General features: G+C 41.7%; 1 protein-coding gene across 1 annotated transcript in view; it reads left to right on the top strand.

Moving 5' to 3' along the window:
• Positions 1-1,011: 1,011 nt before the first annotated feature.
• klhdc8b (kelch domain containing 8B) overlaps positions 1,012-17,079 on the top strand; it is a 46,559-nt gene continuing 30,491 nt past the window's right edge. Inside the window, exon 1 of the mRNA XM_030770007.1 lies at positions 1,012-1,402. Within this exon, the coding sequence (XP_030625867.1) occupies positions 1,012-1,402 (391 nt within the window). The remainder of the gene's footprint in view (positions 1,403-17,079) is intronic.

Below are 17,079 nucleotides of genomic sequence, written 5' to 3'. Positions count from 1 at the left end.
GCACTGCATCCCTTGAGCCCTGACAGTAAATGTCATTGCCCTGGCCATTGAATTATCTGGGTGAACATGATTTTTTAAACTCTGTTCTTCTCCACGGGCCAGAGGATCAGCACCTCATTGGGAGATTCAATCACGACCGCAGGGATGGGCAACCCACTCCCTGTGTGACAGATGCATTCAGGAGTTTGGAATTTTCACTCTAATTAGAGGGATTTCTCCCTGGCTGCGTAAGGTGATTGCATAGTGCTTTCATTATCCTCACAGGGATTGCTCATTTAGATACCTAACTCATTTTCACACTCTCTCTCTCTCTCTCTCTCTCTCTTCCTCTGCAACTTTTCCAGATTGGGATAACCATTGGAATGGTGGTAATTGTATCTGGCTGAGAGAGTGAGTCAAGGATCCCTGAGAGGCCGTGGAGGTGGATTATCCGCAGCTTGAAGAATATGTTTTGGATGCTTTTTTTGTAATCTTGAATGCACTCTTTATGGTGGCATCTGAAAGGAATTACATCTGAATCTAGGAACATCTTTGAAGTGGATCACTTACAGGAGATCATCAAAAACTATTTGTGGACTTTTTAAAAAAAAAAATTCCTTTCTACCAACTGCTGTGACAAAATTTTTAGGTGTTTTTACAAAAAGGCTCTGCCCTTTCATGATGTGAACAGAGAAAAGCCAAGTCTATGGGGAGCGAGATGGTTCCAGCATATAAAAGAAGCAACAAAAATCCAACAAAAATGAATAAAACATCAAGAGAGAGTGAGGGTTATTTCTGCACACAGCAAGAGTAGAATCTTGTCTTCTCTCTCTGTCTCTCTCTCTCTCTCTCTCTCTCTCTCTGAGTGAGCAAGGTAAATTAGAATCTCTGTCAGTCAGTACCTGGCTTGACTGTGTCCCCAGTGTGTCCAGCTTGTTTGTTTGTTACTCTTGTTTGTTTATTTTCCTGTCTCTGTGTTCATCACTCTTACACTCGTGTAATGCTCCTTTGCCATCACACAACCCTGGAGCCATGCCCATCCCAGAGATGGCATTGAGCCCTGTTAAATCGCTGTACTGGGAGGTGTTCCCCCCAATGGCCACGAGGAGAGTCTACTGTACCCCTGTGCTCCAGGCAGGCCTGCTATATGTGCTGGGGGGATGCAGTGAGAGCAGCATGCCCCTGGATTCTGCCGAAGTCCTGGATCTGGAGACTCAACGTTGGTGCCAGCTGCCTCCTTTACCGACAGCCAGAGCTGGAGCCTCAGCAGTAGCAGTTGGAGGCCAGGTGTTAGTGATGGGTGGCATGGATGCCCAGCAAAACCCACTGGCCTCTGTGGAAGTGTATCATCCTGATGAGGGAAAGTGGGAAAGAAAGGCCGGATTGGGACAGCCTTCCATGGGCATCACAGCTTTGGAAAAAGGTAAAAGATTCGAAGTGTGCTCTCGTGTTTTAGGAAATGGATGAATGATAGCACCACATCGATATTAAAGAGATTAGACGTTGTCATGGTTGACGTCTCTTGCTGAGATTGCGTATCTGAGTATTTGAATGTCTTTACCTGTAAAATCAATCTCTAGAATATAGTGGTCCATTAGACAAGTTACCCTCTGCTTTGAGAAATTAGATTTTTAGTTGCTTTACAGCCCATTGAACTGAAACTAATTGAATACCATGAATATCAGCTAGCTCTCATATCAAACTTTTGTGTCATGGTTTTTCAAATACCATGAGTGTTCAGATAATTCAGTTTTATTTCTGCTATAATGGGATAACATTTTAACAGTTAATACTGGGCAGAGCATTCTTGAAAACAGCCTTTAAGGACTGGGTATGAACAGAGCACACAGCCTTAGAAGGAACTGTAATTATATTCATCTCCCCTCTCTGAACTGTTTCCTGCCAGGATGTGATTAGCTCAATAATCGGAGTTGCTGTTATCTCACAGGAATCACTCCTATGGTAATGAATGCCTTTCGGACAGAATTATTCTGGAGTTCTGTGGTTACATTTGCCTCCAATCAAAGCAGCGGCCATCCCTCCACAGAGGCAAAACTTCTCTCTCTCTCTCTCTCTCTCTCTCTCTCTCTCTCTCACTCTCTCTTTCTCTCCTTCTCTCTCCCACCTTCACTTTTCTCTTAATGTCTCCGTGTCCCTAGTCTAAATTTCCTGATCTCATTTGCTGACATGACAGTGTTGCTATGTAAAATTTGGCCCTCCTGCTTCATGAATGTTTATACAGTGCTAGAGCTGCAGCTGAGTGGAGAGAAATGTTGTTTAGTTTAGAGTTCTTCTGCAGTTTCCTTTACTTAGCCATTTCCATTCCTCCAGCTGAGTTTCCTCCAGCTCAAGTGTTTATCACCATCAGGCTAGTAAGCTTATTGATTACTGGAGAAGGATAAACAAGAGAAAACACAAAGAACGACTCCACTGTTGTTTGTTTACTGTTATTTGTATCTTCTCTTTAGTATCTTTTGCTGAGGTTTTTTTTTCCCTCTTTGCTTGTCTGGGGTATATCTTGGTCTTGGCACTGACATGGAGCTGTAAAAGTGTCTAGTTTGGATGAAAGGATTGGTGTGGTGATTTAAGAGGGTATCTGAACAGGAACAGCATGTCCAGGTTTTAAAGTACAGCTGCGAGGAGAGGTGGACCTGCTGGTTGGCTGTGGACCTGCTGGTCGGCTGAAGACAGACCTGTATTCATATTCGCTCTGTGTACAAGATCAAGAGAGTCTGTAACCTTATCAATATTCCCTTTTCATTAACATCAGTAATATTTATAGTAGCAATGAATGCTCAGATGAATAATCTCCCCTCTCCCTCATCAGTTTTGACTGACGTGTGTTTATAATTAGCATCAGGGTTTTGTTCAAAGCTTTGTCATTAACTAATCCATTTTGAAGCATGAGACAGGTTTGACATTTTGTCTTGGGGAGGTGGGGGGGGGGGGTATATAAGTGATTGTGCTGATATTTTAGAGTGAAAATGATGCTATGCTAGTAGAACTTAAAAGTGTGTGTGTGTGTGTGTGTGTGCGCGCACACGCGTGCGTGCGTGCGTGTAGATAATTACATTCTGAAACTACCCACCCATGAGGATGGCATTGACATTGAACTCACTGATTCCCTCCATGTCACCCTGTTAGATCACATAAGTACAAAAAACACTAATCCCAATGGGACTTTATTTCTGGGATCCAAAAATACAGATGTACTAATTATGGTATGCCAGCATTAACTGGCTCTCAATGACAAACATCTTGGTTATTTGTTCAGTGCAAGGTACACAAAGGGGGAGGACAACATTTTGACTGAAAGGGTATAAAAGAAAAAAAGAATGAAAAACATCTTGAGTAAATACCATGACACCTGAAGTGATCAGATGTTCATTATGTAATGCAGTTGTGTGCTCAGTGAGCAATTAGTACAAATCAATATCTGCTGGCCCGATTATTTTCTACTTAATCCTGAAATAAGAACAAACATGTTGTCTCTCTCTCTCTCTCTCTCTCTCTCTCTCTCTCAGACACACACGCGAGCATGCACGCACGCGCACACACACACACACACACACACACACACACACACACATCCTCTGGTCTCATTTCAGCTGGACCCAATTGCTTTGAAACCTTGTTCTATCTCAGTGGACAGATTGCTTTGAGGTACAGTCCCTATCTGCATTTCTTTGAAATCCATTTCCTCTCTCAGTTTGATGGCTTATCCCCTGTATTTCTTTACCATGGAATTAACCAGGGTTAAAAAAAAAAAGATATTTGCATTTCAGATAAGAGCCCCCGAAACCCTAGGGTAGATTTACTCATTAGATATTTGAAAATGCACAAAAATTTGAACACCAAACTACCTGCTGAAAGGGAACTTGACAGAAAATGAAGGCTTCTAGAAAGAAATGTAAAAATGGAGTGTTCATTAAGTCTTTATAGGTCTGACATGTAATGACTGATCTGTTCCTTGCCCCGAAGAGACAGAGAAGTGTGTGCTGTAAGATAAAGCTGAGGGATTTGTCCAAGAACATGATTATGAGTGAGTGCGTTGAGACATCTGAGACATTCAGAGTGAGGTGGCATTTGGAAGGATAGTGTGTTGAGGTTGACAGCTTCTCTCTATGTGATAAGGGCAGTCTCTGACCCATTATCCGGGGGAGCTGTACTGGTTGGGTGACTGGCTGTTGGTAGAGGGAGGTGTGAGTGACAGATGCTAGGTGAGCTAGTTCCCTGCAGTGCCATGAACACATGCTGTTTACTCTCCGTTTCTGTCGCCTTTTCTGTCTTTCTAACTGTCCTTTCCTCTCCCTCTCTCTCCCCTTATCCCTCTCCTACTGCCTCACAGTCAACCGATCAAGACAGCATTGGTTGTTGCTTGGCAACAATTGTGTTACCCTGTATGTGTCTGCTTGTGTGTGTGTGTGTGTGTGTGTGTGTGTGTGAATACAAACATGTGTTTGACCCAAAGAGTGCATCAAGACATTTTTAGAATGAGGCAGGCTGAGTCGCTGTGCCAACCCATGACTCCTTTAACACTTGTTGTGGGAGAGACTCTGTACAAAGGACCAGAGTGCTTATTACTCTTGTCTCTAATAGCTGCGTTCTACCATTAACTGTGTTTCTTCAAACAGCAGGAGCACTGCTAACATATTAACTGGGCTTTTGCTTTTGAATTTCTCTGCTTTTTTTTTTCAGTTTTAGCTTTCTCAGTTCAGTTGTGACTCGGTCGATGGTTTGAATAATTTTTGTGTACTTAGAGAATCTTCGGGCTTCCTCTCCCACTCTAGAGATTTCTGTCTTTCACTACTTCTCCAAATGTGTGCTCTTCCTGCACTTTTGTTACTTTAACTTTCTTTGTTATAATTTTCAGGATCATTCCAAACTTTCTTTAACCTTTCAGTCCTCTCTGAGGGCCTCTTTTAGCTTATAATGTTCTTGATTAATAAAAGCTGCTCCACATTGCCAGGGCCTCTGGAGTCTGAGTTTAAATGTGTTTCTGAGTGTACTTGGCCATTTATCGCTCTGAGCAGGGACTTAAATAGTACTTACTGTCTCCGTTTTGCCCTATTTTCCTGTAAAGTTATGATTCTATGCTTTAGGGCAGAGTGAATTATGCTAAGTCACAGAACAGGGTTTTTTTTTCATCCAAAAGTTTAATTTTAACAAGCAGTGTATAATCTACAAGCACTGATGTTGGATTTATACACTGGTTTTTGTGAACCAAACTTTAGCTATTTTATTATTTGTGTGAATCAGTGTGCTGGAGAACGCATGTGAAAAATTGTGTGAGAGAGGCAACAATAAAAAGACAAATGAGAGAATAAGCAAGACAGTGTGATTATCACTAAAAGAAACCCCTGAAGTTAGTTCATAATGACATGGGAGCTTATTTGTGAATGCATCATTGTAAACTGATGAAACCTACACAGAGATCATTTGAGGCATAGAGGTTATGACTTTTTTTATATTTAGTTTGCATCTTGGCCCAGTTAGATATTCTATATTCTTTTTATTTATGCAGTGTGTACGAGACTGTGAGCTGGCATCAATTTTTCCTGGATTGGACCTCTGTTTTCCTCATTAAGACTTTGGTTTTTGGCTGTGGACCTCTTGTTTCCTCAAATGATGCTAATAAGCTTGTTTGCCTGTGTTGCATGTGTGTGTGTGTGTGTGTGTGTGTGTGTGTGCTCGTCTTTTGAATGTGTCAGGGGGCTACCACTACCACCACCAGTTATGGAAGTCTCTATGGTAACAAATCCATCTCTGCTTTTTGGGGTAAGGAGGGTGGTGTCTCAAGAAGCGGTTACCCTAATTAAGAGCTTGGTTCACTAATTCTTTAATCATCTCCTCCTTTTTAGGGATTTTAGAACGCATGCTTCTCCTCTGAACTTAAGGCACTATGATTAGAAATAACCTTTTGCTTATTAACACATGTATGTAAGATAATTCTTTCAGTGTAAAATTCACACATGAACAGAGTGTTATGTGAGTGTAAACACACATACACACACACACACACACACACACACACAAATAATAGTGTCTCAAAGCATTAGTCCCTTCCTCTGTGCTTTACTGTAAAGGCTGTTTGATCTCTCTTTGCTTTCCCTGTGTGTGTTGCTGTGTGTTTGATTCCTGTGTAGAGTGTAGACCACTTCATTCTTCTGGGAAGAAAAGAGATAAACGCAGATATTCATATTCCACCCCCCCCCCCTTTGTTCTCTTCTTTCTGTTTTTCTTTGGTTGAGACGTTTTTCTAGACAGTCTCTGATTCCTCTTTAATTGAGCAGATCTGGTTTCCTATACAGCCACTATAAAGCTCATTATTTCAGGCAACCTGTCCTCCTTCTCTCTCTCTTCCGCTCTCTCAGTGTAAGTGTGTGTGTGTGTGAGTACTGGTCAGTCTTTTAATTCATTCATTATTGTGTTTCACTTCTAGTTAGTCATCCTGTCTCTCTGTCTCTCTCTTGCTGTATCTTACTTTGCCCCAAACCTTATCACATCCATTTTGCTGGAAGAGGTGCTGGGAAGTGTAGTTTAGTATTCTGTGCTGGCTTCCAGCTTGACATTCTGAGCCTGGCTCTCACACTGGCAGCAACGTCATGCTGAAGGTACTCACTTGGGCTGCCTCTGCTTTAGCCACATCCTGACAAGTCTGAAAGTAAGACGATTAAAGAAAATCAGGCTTCTCTCACACATGATGTGTCTGAAATCTGGCAAGTGAGTATTTTCCACTGCACTTTGTTCCCCGCTGAGTAGTTTATATTTTCCTCAAGGGAGCTTTAGGAGGATTGCACTTCAGACAGCCTTTGCGTTTTTGCCTTTGCCTCAGGCACGGATGGGGCCCATAGTGCAAGTGCTGAGCTGACACTGAAAGAACACACTGTATTAGAATTTTATACACTCATTCCATTCTTTCACTTCATACTTGTTCTTACTCAGAGAGCAAGTAATTTCTGTCTCTCTATATCAGAAATGACTCGCTGCCTTGTAATCTTAGTAATTTTGAGTTTAATATTATGCATTAGCTTATTAATTAGCTGTGCCCTTCTCCTTAACACTCTAATAGCACTAAAGTATGTGCCAGTGCTTTTTCAGCATTTGGGTCTGTATAGGTTAAGAAATTCTGGCTGAATCTCATTGAAATTCACATTTAAAGATCATCTGCTGAGGTGTAGCCTTTTATTTTTGGCTGTAATGGGTAAATGCAAGTGCAACATGTGGGGTCTGCATGTACTTACTGGCAATCCAGACTTCAAAATGACTTTATCTGACTCCTTTTCTTAAGCAGTGGCTTGCTCTTGACTTGGCTCTGACTGCATGGCATGCACCCTGAGATAAAAGAGGTCAAGCCCCTCCCACACAGTCCCCCAAAATTGTTTACTTAACCCCTGGGGTCGATATTTGTTGGATTATCGTGTGAATTTCCATCTACAGATGGAGGTAATTGCTTGTTTCAGAGCGGTATCGGTTTTATTTCTGCCCTACGGCTTCAAGTTGAGGGAGTCAGATCTGTACTGGTTTTCTGAAGAGGGCCAATTCGCTACTGTTTCCCACAAAGTGTGGTGCAGACCACTTTCTGAAGTGCTTGTATTCTGTGCATTGCCCAGTGGACATAAGTGGGCAGCTTTCTAATGGCTTTTCCGCAGCCACGTGTGGCTTAAATAAGGAAGCTGTGAGTTCAGACAGCACTTTCTACTCAACGTTCAGTCCCAAAGGAACCACCCAACCTAACGTGCAGTCAGTTGCAGCACTCAAACATGCATGATAGAGCATTAAACTCTGCTAACTCCGCAACACTCACTCTGTGAGGTGACACAATGCCCACTCCAGAGAGTTAATCCACATGCATTAGGAAATGGTTCTTGGCTGCTGTATATGCTGATTCGTGTTTGTACTGAGCTGACTTCAATCTACATGCACATTTTTGAGTAATTTCTTTCAACAGGACGAGAAGTAATCAGAGAATTGCTCCGTTGAAAGTTTGATTTTTTATTAAAATGCAATCAAGGAGTACGTTGGCTGTTTACCCAGCTCATCAAATGTAATCTCAAACGATTCAGTCAAGCTTAAATATATGTTGGAAAAAAAGAGAGAAATCAAATACGGAAGCCCTGAGTTTCATCATTCTCTCCTTAAAACCAAGTCAGAGAAGCCAGTTAAGCAAACAGGCCCTCCAGTAGAGCTTCTCTGAAATATCAGAGATAGAGAGAGAGCCTTTTTAAAATCATTCACTGAAGGCTAGTCCTGAAATATGCAGTCCTTCAAACTGGCACCAGTTAAGTACTGACATCACCACCGCAGTGCCCATCAGACAGGTAAAACACTGCTCTCAGGTGACACTGAAAAAAAAAAAACTTTTGTAGGGATTTGATTTTCTCTCTCCCTCTCTTTCTCTCTCTCTCTTTCTTTTTTTCCCAGACGAGTTAGGATATGACTCACTGAACTTCCATAAACAGTTTCCTCTCTGAGACAAATCAATAAGCTTAAAGCACAGTAACTGTACTCTGACTAAATCCCCAAAGGTGCCCCATCGTCAGCTGTAAATAATACACAGTCACAGACCAAAGGTGCCCCATCGTCAGCTGTAAATAATACACAGTCACAGACTCTTATGATGCGGGGATAGTGTTGGTATTTTATACAGTCCTGCCAAGGGTGCTTGTTACGTAAATAACTTAATTATTTTCAGTATTGCTTACATACGCATTTTCTTGAAATTTAATATTTTAGCTTTCATGCCTTCTGAGTTTGTGATATAGTCTATGTTTTCTGACCAAGGTTATTGGTGTCTGATTTTTCTAGCCATAACTGATTAGCAAATGTTAGCTTCTCTGAATGACATGTGATCAATATCTGTCCTTGCTGACCATAATTTAATGCATGGTACAGCTGAATTAGAAATGAGAATGGATTTTTTGTCCACTGGATATTGATTAAATCATTATGAAGCCATGAGAGTAATGACTTGAATTCTTTTTTGTTTTTTGTCAAGCGCTGATAAAACTATTCATACCACAGTTGATTTAGAAATGTCACTTTCATGTTGAACAGGGCCTGTTTTGTTCAGTAATAGCGCTCTTTTTTTCTCAATATGCCTCATTAAAAGTACTTTTGGATAAACTGTGACTGATTTATTATGAATCTTAATGCACATTCTGAACTGTTACTCATTTCTTCACTTATTCACTGTATGCTCCATCTGCTCTTGTCCAGTCACTTTACCACATTAGTTTGTCTCTTGGGAAACAATTCTCACAGGTATTTTTTACACATGGACTGAGCTGATTTTGCCTATTTCATTTGTGACACCACCACCCCCACCCCCCCCCATGCTCTTCATCTCTCTTCCCTGCTGTCTGGCTGTGGGGAGGGAAAACAGTCCACCGTTTAAGGGGAATTTTATTAGTAATTCACATAATGCTTTCTCTGGCACTCTCTCCCTCTCTCTGGAGGGTTGGAAGGGCCAATGAGGACAAATCTGATCTCTCCAGCACTCTCTCCCTCACTCTGTCTTCATGTCTTTTTATCTGTCTACATTCTGCTTTTCTATTTCTATGTTTTTACTTCTGTCTCTGATCTTGATCTCGGCTCTTTTGCTACCCCCCCCCCCCCCCCCCCCCCCCCGCCCCCACTCACAGTCTTTTTCTCTTCATACACCATGTCCTACATCTCCTCCAAAAACTTTTATCCTTCATTATGTTAGAGCTGTGTGGTACTCTGATCTACTCTGCCATTTTGACAGGGCTAAGACTTAATTCCCCGTTCTTTTTCTAAATAGACTTGAGGAGAGCCAGGCCATCAGTATGAATCATACCCCATTGAGCCTGCTATGGATGCTATGGACACACACACACACACACACACACACACAAACTCACTCTCATTTCTCTCTTGCTCTCTCCAAACTCCATTTACACTTCATACAGTGCCATCTCACAGCCACACTACATCAAAACACTAGCAGCTTTCTCTATCTTACTTTCGTTACTATGGCAATGTCTGTTACTATGGCAAATCGTTGCTACAGGCAGGCAATTAACCCCTCCAAATGCACTAGTTTGGTATTGAATGGGAAGCACAACCCCCATTAGAGGGTGTTTGTACTGCAGGAGAGAGAGACTTGAGAGAGTAGAAGTCAGAGCCACCCAAGGGTCAACGTCTTTACTGTTGAATAACCAGTAATATTACATGCTAGAAAAGTCTGAAGATAACACCTTTGCCTTTTATCCCTTTATTCATATTTGAAGATGTCAAATAATATGTCTGCGTATTCAGTCCTGATACAAGGTTTGACGTAGTAAATGTGCTCTGAGGTACCATAGCTGGCATGAGGAGCAGTTTTCTGACACTGCACTGCTGTCTCCTTCTTGTTAGAGTCTGTGTATCTATAGTATAGTGTAGTATAGTGTATGTATAAATATTGAAATTCTTAGTGCTGTAAATCACCCTGGAGATACTAATCAAATGAATAATGTATCAGCAGGAGAATGTGGGGGAGAACACACTGCAGTGGATCTCCGTGGAGAGTGCATATGCCCTCTCATGCCATTACCCAGAATGCCCTGCGCTTACTGTGAAACAGGGGAAGACTCGGAATGTTTATTCTCATCTGCTGCCAAGTATCAGCTATGTTGTTTCCCAGTTTGTTTGATTTTTTCATAGGCGTGGGGGCTGAATGAGAAACCGATTGGTTGGTTTGATGACTGAAAGAGGTTGCTTGAAGCCTGAATCTCCAAAAAAGGACTCAGGACATCCAACAAGTGGAAGTCTTGCTTTTGCGTGTGTTAGTCACTAATTTGGCTATAATTTCTGGTTCGCACTGAATCGTCTTGTCAACTTGATCATGTTACAGCGCCTCCTGCTGGTGAGTGCTGAAGCCTCATACATTTTTATGTCAGGCTACAGAATGTCTCTCAAGACATCAGTGAATACATAGCCTCCAGCCAAATGTTTCTGTCTTGAGCTTTCATCCTTTTTCCCTGTCAGTGTAGACATGGTCCACTGCGCTGACACCCTTATCCTGACAATGATAACACACTGTCATTAGGGTGATGTTTCTGCAGCGGCTCTTAACTTAAGAACCACCACTTTATAACCAAAGTTATTGCCATAGTAACCAGAATTGTCTATGCATTTTCCCTTTTGCGCAATGGTACATTTTTAACAAATCAACCAACCAGTGGACAGATTTGCTGTCTTACATTCATTCGGTAGAGAGTGATCTGTCGATCACTGCTATCACATTCAAAGAACTTGTTGAATTTGCATGTATAGACCCTTTGCAGTGATATAGAACAGCATGCTTGCTGCACTTGATGTAAAATCATCTACAGCTCAAGTGCTGTTGATTTTATGGACTGTGTCTGGTGTGGATGTCAGCTGCTAAAGCCCCCTCTGTAGTAACAGAGTCACATAAAGCATCGAACCATGAATGGGTGAAAGTGACAGTACAAACCCTGAGAACTAGCTTTCTACATAGACTGTGGGAATAAACAAACACGGCAAAGGGAAAGCTGCTTACAGTGAAAACAGTGGAGGAGAGGCCAGAATGGCACGCACTCCCTCCACCCACATGCTTTCCAAATCTGTCGACGTTCTGCCGTTCTCTGCCACAATGGAATGACATCCTGTAAGGTTATTAGAAAGGAAATATATGTGCATTTTAAGTTTGTTTTATTATTGTTTAGGAACAAATGTCTTTCTCTCTCTGTCTCTCTTTGGCTGTGTTTATATGGAATTAGAGTGTTTGTGTGTGTGTGTGTGTGTGTGTGTGTGTGTGTGTGTGTGTGTTCATGGATGTGTTTTTGTGTTTTATGTGTGCTGATCCGTCTCACCCACCTCCGTTGCTCCAGACTTGGAGCTGAAAAGGCGGATTGCTTCCTGGCCCGTCTCAGAGATTAGTCTCATTCCTGTCTCATTTACAGCCCTTTGTGTGAGCGTGTGCGAGACTTTGTGAGAGTTTTAGAGCTTTGCTGGTTCATTCCAAAAGAAAAGGCCTTGTATCACTGGCTCATCAATTCCATCTCCTCTATCACGACTTCTGTATCAAACCTTACATTTTTTTCCCCCTCTCTATTCGTTTCACCCCCCTCCTCTTTCATCCCCTCTGTCTCTCACCCTGCCACATCCCTTCATTCTTTTCCTTGAGATGTGTTATTAGTGAGCTGACAGCTCAGCTGCCCAGCTCTCTCTGACTACATCTCCCGTGGAGCCAATTTACACACTGGAGGCTGACCAGAGAGCACACTTGGTGTCGTATTCACTATGCCCCCTGTTCTCCCCTCTGTCTCTACCAAAGCCATTTTTTCCTTTCGTTTCCCTTCTCTGACAGGGAAGACTGCATTACACACGTCACCCCTGTGTTGTTCACAGAGATGCTGCAGGTGCTCCATGAGGAGTGTAAAAATAGTGTGTATTACTCACAGGGGCACAGCAGATAGTCACCAGTCTAACACACACAACCCCTGATAAGTGCTACTGAGTCCTCACAGCCTTCTTCACACCTGCTTCTTCTTCTTCTTCTTCCTCACTCTCTCTCTCTCTCTGCTTATGTCTCCATTTGGTCTTTTCCCTTTTAATCTTTGTTTCAGCTTATCCCTATCTTATCTTCCACTTCTACTCTCACCTCTATCTTATTTGCTTTCTGTAAATTCTATCCGGATCACCTCTTTCTCTTTCTCTTGCATCATTCTCCTTTCTGTCCTCTGTCTTCCACCTCTCTTCCCTCTCTTTCTCTCTTCCTGTCTGTGAGTATTTCAGCAATGCATTATCCTCTGTAAGCTGAGAACATGAAGCCCCATTAGGTAATTTAAGTATCATTAATGTGTTTGTTCTGAGATAAAAGAAGAGTAATAGGAGAAACTACTAGATAATTAATGTCTTCAGAGCTTTATCTCAGGTAGTAAATTGTGAAATACTTTCGCAAACACCACAAATAGATGACCTGTCATACAATACCCACATACACATATATAATGGTCAGTACAGAAACATAAATGCCAGTTTATAGCTATAATAGACAGACAGACACACACACTTTGCTGAAAAGCTAGCACATTTTGCAGGGCACACTGTGTGTTCCTGTTTCTGTTTCCAAATATATCGTAGTGAGTAATGCAGTGTACTGCCAGCAATAAAGTTCAAGTTCAAGTTCAAGTTCAAGTTTATTTAGAGCCCAATATCACTGTTTACAGTCTCAAGGGGCTTTACAGGCCACAACAGTCAAATCAAAATATGACGGCACCCCCTGACTTAATCCTCATGGCGGGCAAGAAAAAACTCCCCAAAAACCCAAGAGGGAAATGGGAAAATGGGAGAAATCTTGAGGAGGACCACAGAGAGAGGAGACCCCTCCTTGGTCAGACAGGTGTGCAATAGGTGCCGACCACGTGGGCAGTTACAGCTGAAAATAAATTGGGGCATGAACAAAGGGGATGGTGATGTAGACAGGAGGCTGACGGGGGATGGAAGATGATGACACCAGGATGGATCAGTCCACAGGCGTGTCTATTGCGTGTCTATTGTGGCGTGACACTGACGTCTAAATATAGGGGTTGTCACTCTGGGTGGCCGTCCAATCCAAGGCAGGCTCACACACAAGCATTTTTAACATCCTCTCTCCCTCAGCACATACCCCTTTCCCAGTAGAGCTGTAGCACAGTTCTGCCAAACAATCTTAAAACTCAGGATTTCATCGCTATTCTTGGAGCGTTTGTCTGATAGCTGATATACTTTGCGTCATCACCCAGACCTGTTTTAAAGTTTTGTCAGGAGTCTTGCAGTTGGACTCTCTGGCCATGTGACAGTGACACCTGCAGAAGTTAAAGCAAAAACCTCGCCCACTTTACACCTGTTCTTCTGGACTCATGCTTTGTGATCTTTAAGATCTTAAGATTTATTGGTTTGAACAGAATGGCAAGTAGGACAGTTTTATTGTAATGGCAACTACTCATAAATCAGTAAATACACTCTCGTTGTTCTTGTTATCGGTTGAATGTCTTGTTGGTTGTTGGGGAAAAAAAATGTATATATATATATATATATATATATATATATATATATATATATATATATAAGTAAAAACATTAAACATCAACTTTTCCAACTTACTACTCCCACTGTGACTCTCATGAAACACTTGTATGATCTTGTTACTTTATCTCTCTTGTGTTTTTTCATTCTTACAATTCTCTGTTCTCTAACCCCGTTCTGTTTGTTTTCCTATCTATCCAATCTACCCTACGACTCCTAACTCCATACATATCCCACCGGGGAGAGAGATTATGCAACTGGTGCCCTACCTCTTGCGTAACTGCCTTATTTACTTAAAAAGAGACCGTTTCCTCTTCCTTTTGTTAAGATGGAAATGACTGTCATTAGCTCTCTCTTACACATGTGCATGTAAAGCAGTCTTTGCTTCTGTAGGCTGCTACCTAAGCTTAGATTTAGCATGTATTAAATTGTTTAAAATCTGAGGTGTTTATACTTCAGGACAAAGCATAATATCATATGCTGCCTGTGTTGTGGTGCTCTTGGACAACATCATGAATACTTAAGAATGGATGTGTCAATCACGGCTAATCAGTATTGTTTTGGAGCTCAACATTAGCCATTAGGATCAGTTAATAGTTGTGTCTCATAGATGAGTGCTTTGGGCTGTGTTTCCTTTTTCCCTCCCATCTATCTTTCTCTGCCTTATTGTTATCTCCTGTCAGACTTTCCCTCTCCTTCTCTCTCTCTCTGATTTGCCCCCTCCCCCTTTCCCCTCCACCCTTTTTGATCTGTTTCTCTGGGTCCCAGCTGTTCCATAGCTATGGTGTGTGCAGGGCTGTAATGTAACTCTCTGTCGAGTTAAGTGTTGATGTATATTTCATCCACTTATTCAGCCTCAGCAAGTGTGATGATCCTGGGTGGGTGGAAAGTATTGCCTCCAAACTAGCTCATATATGTATGCATGTATGTGTGTGTGTGTGACCTCACACTCACGAACACACAGGTATACACACACACTGTTTTCACTTATACTATTTATGGACCTATATATACACAGATTTATGCATCTCTATAAAACACCCAGATTCACCTATACATTAGTCAGTGCACACGCACCCCACACATACACACACAGACACACACACACACACAGGCTTGCATACATACAATATTCACAGCTGTTAGTGTAGGAGGAGAACCCCTCACTTCTCCTCATTTCCAGGTTCTATATTTAGACTGGCATTTAATTGGTGGACAGGACTGTGTTCACAAATACAAAACAGTCACTTTTGGGAAATGGTTGGTAGGGCTCAGTGACTCTAATGAGTGGAATTACGTAACTTTGTGATCTGTGTTTAAAAATGTGTCTTCATAAAATATGATGCACAACTTGCCCCATGGCACCATACAGAGTGCTTTTGTGGAATCCAAGGACCAGAGCACAATTTAAAGGTTAGGTTTGCCTGGTTTTTGTTTGTTTTTTTTCCAAATATTAACTGTTTCGTTCTTACCTTAAGATCACTATCAGTTGGGTTTCGATACATTCCACTTGCTGTGAGAGCTACATAGTGTTTAGAGATGCTAATATTCGCAACCATATGGCTGGAAACAATAAGAATGATGAAACCATGATTCAAACTGATCAGAATGGTACACTCTTGTACTCCCATTGTTGCCAACAAAGGATACTGTCAGTCAGAATTTAGGACGTCGTGTATCACAGCCACTGGAAAGCACTAAATCTCGAATGATAGAGTTGCTTTGAGGAAAGAACACAAAAGCTGGAACAAAACAATTTTTTTTTTTTTTTGGTTTTACCCGACTGATCCAAAGCCTGACTGAATCCTGTGTTAAATGAGGGCACTCATACAGGTATATCAGAAGTTAGGACAGTTTTAGAAAGCAGCTGAATGCATGCACTGAACTGTGTTAATGAGATTGCAGTAGAGCACAGAGATGCGCTGAAGCCTAGACTTCTCTTTCGAGATGCAGGTATCTCAGCTTGGGGCAGATTCCAAACACGCTGATGTTATTAGCCCCCGTGGCTCTGGACTGAGCTGGGTCTCAGCCAAGCATAACAAGACTGGCAGTTTTAATGACATATTAAGCCGACCTCACCCAAAGTGCAGAAGAGGGCAAGATTCTCTAATGCAGTTGCCTTCCCCCCTCCTTCTCTCTCAGAGGCACTGGCACTGTCTTGATACTAGTATTGATCATCCAAAAACAAACAAACAAATGTAAATAAAACAAAACAACAACAACAAAAACAACATTGCCTCTTGGGCTACACACACACAAAAACAAGAACATGTTTACCAATATTTATCTACGGTTATCCGTCTACCTTGTCATAAGTGCATGATAAATATTTGTCTCTAAGAAAAATAACCTGGGCATTCAATCTCAAATCACACAGCAAAATGTGCACCATGCCCTAATCCCTCTCCGAGAGGAGTTTGAGACAAAGCGTACATGATTTTTACAAATATTTGTGATTTCTACACAAAGTTTCAATTCCGGCTGCATTTAGCTAGCTTCCTTTTTTTTTTTTTATAAAAAGAAATGACACAAATGCTTGCCATCCTGTCAATGTTCTCTCTGTCATCACATTTCTGTAACATACACAGAATAGCTTCATTTGATTTATGACAGACAAGAAAACAAGGGAAAAAAATATTTTTTTTGATTGTATCATTATTTCAACCCATGGTTTTTCACTTTGCTGAGATGTTGATACACATTTAGGCTTCATGGCGAAAATAATGCGAGAACCACAGGTTCTCCCTCTTTGCTTTCTATCTGTTTTCAATAGCAAATCCAATAGCTATGGCTCAGGACAGAAAATCACTTCTATCGAACGGTCATTTCTGCAAAACTTCAACATTTATCATTTTGTTGAGACTTCTTTTTTCCCCCCACTGCTGCTGAATTTCCTCTTGTGAGGAACAGCGTAGAAACCCAGTCCTGTGCCATAGACCAGTGATCAGCTGCTGGAGTGGAAACTGTTCCATTGCTTAAGTGAGACTGCTTGAGATGTGGGTGTAATTACACAGAGATCATGGTGTTATCTCTAATTATGAGAATGTGATAATGAAGGACCCA

The sequence above is a fragment of the Chanos chanos genome, chromosome 3 (assembly GCF_902362185.1).
Source record: "Chanos chanos chromosome 3, fChaCha1.1, whole genome shotgun sequence".
Lineage (NCBI taxonomy): Eukaryota > Metazoa > Chordata > Actinopteri > Gonorynchiformes > Chanidae > Chanos > Chanos chanos.
Note: the sequence above shows the minus strand (reverse complement) of the source record. Positions and strands in the feature narration are given on the sequence as shown.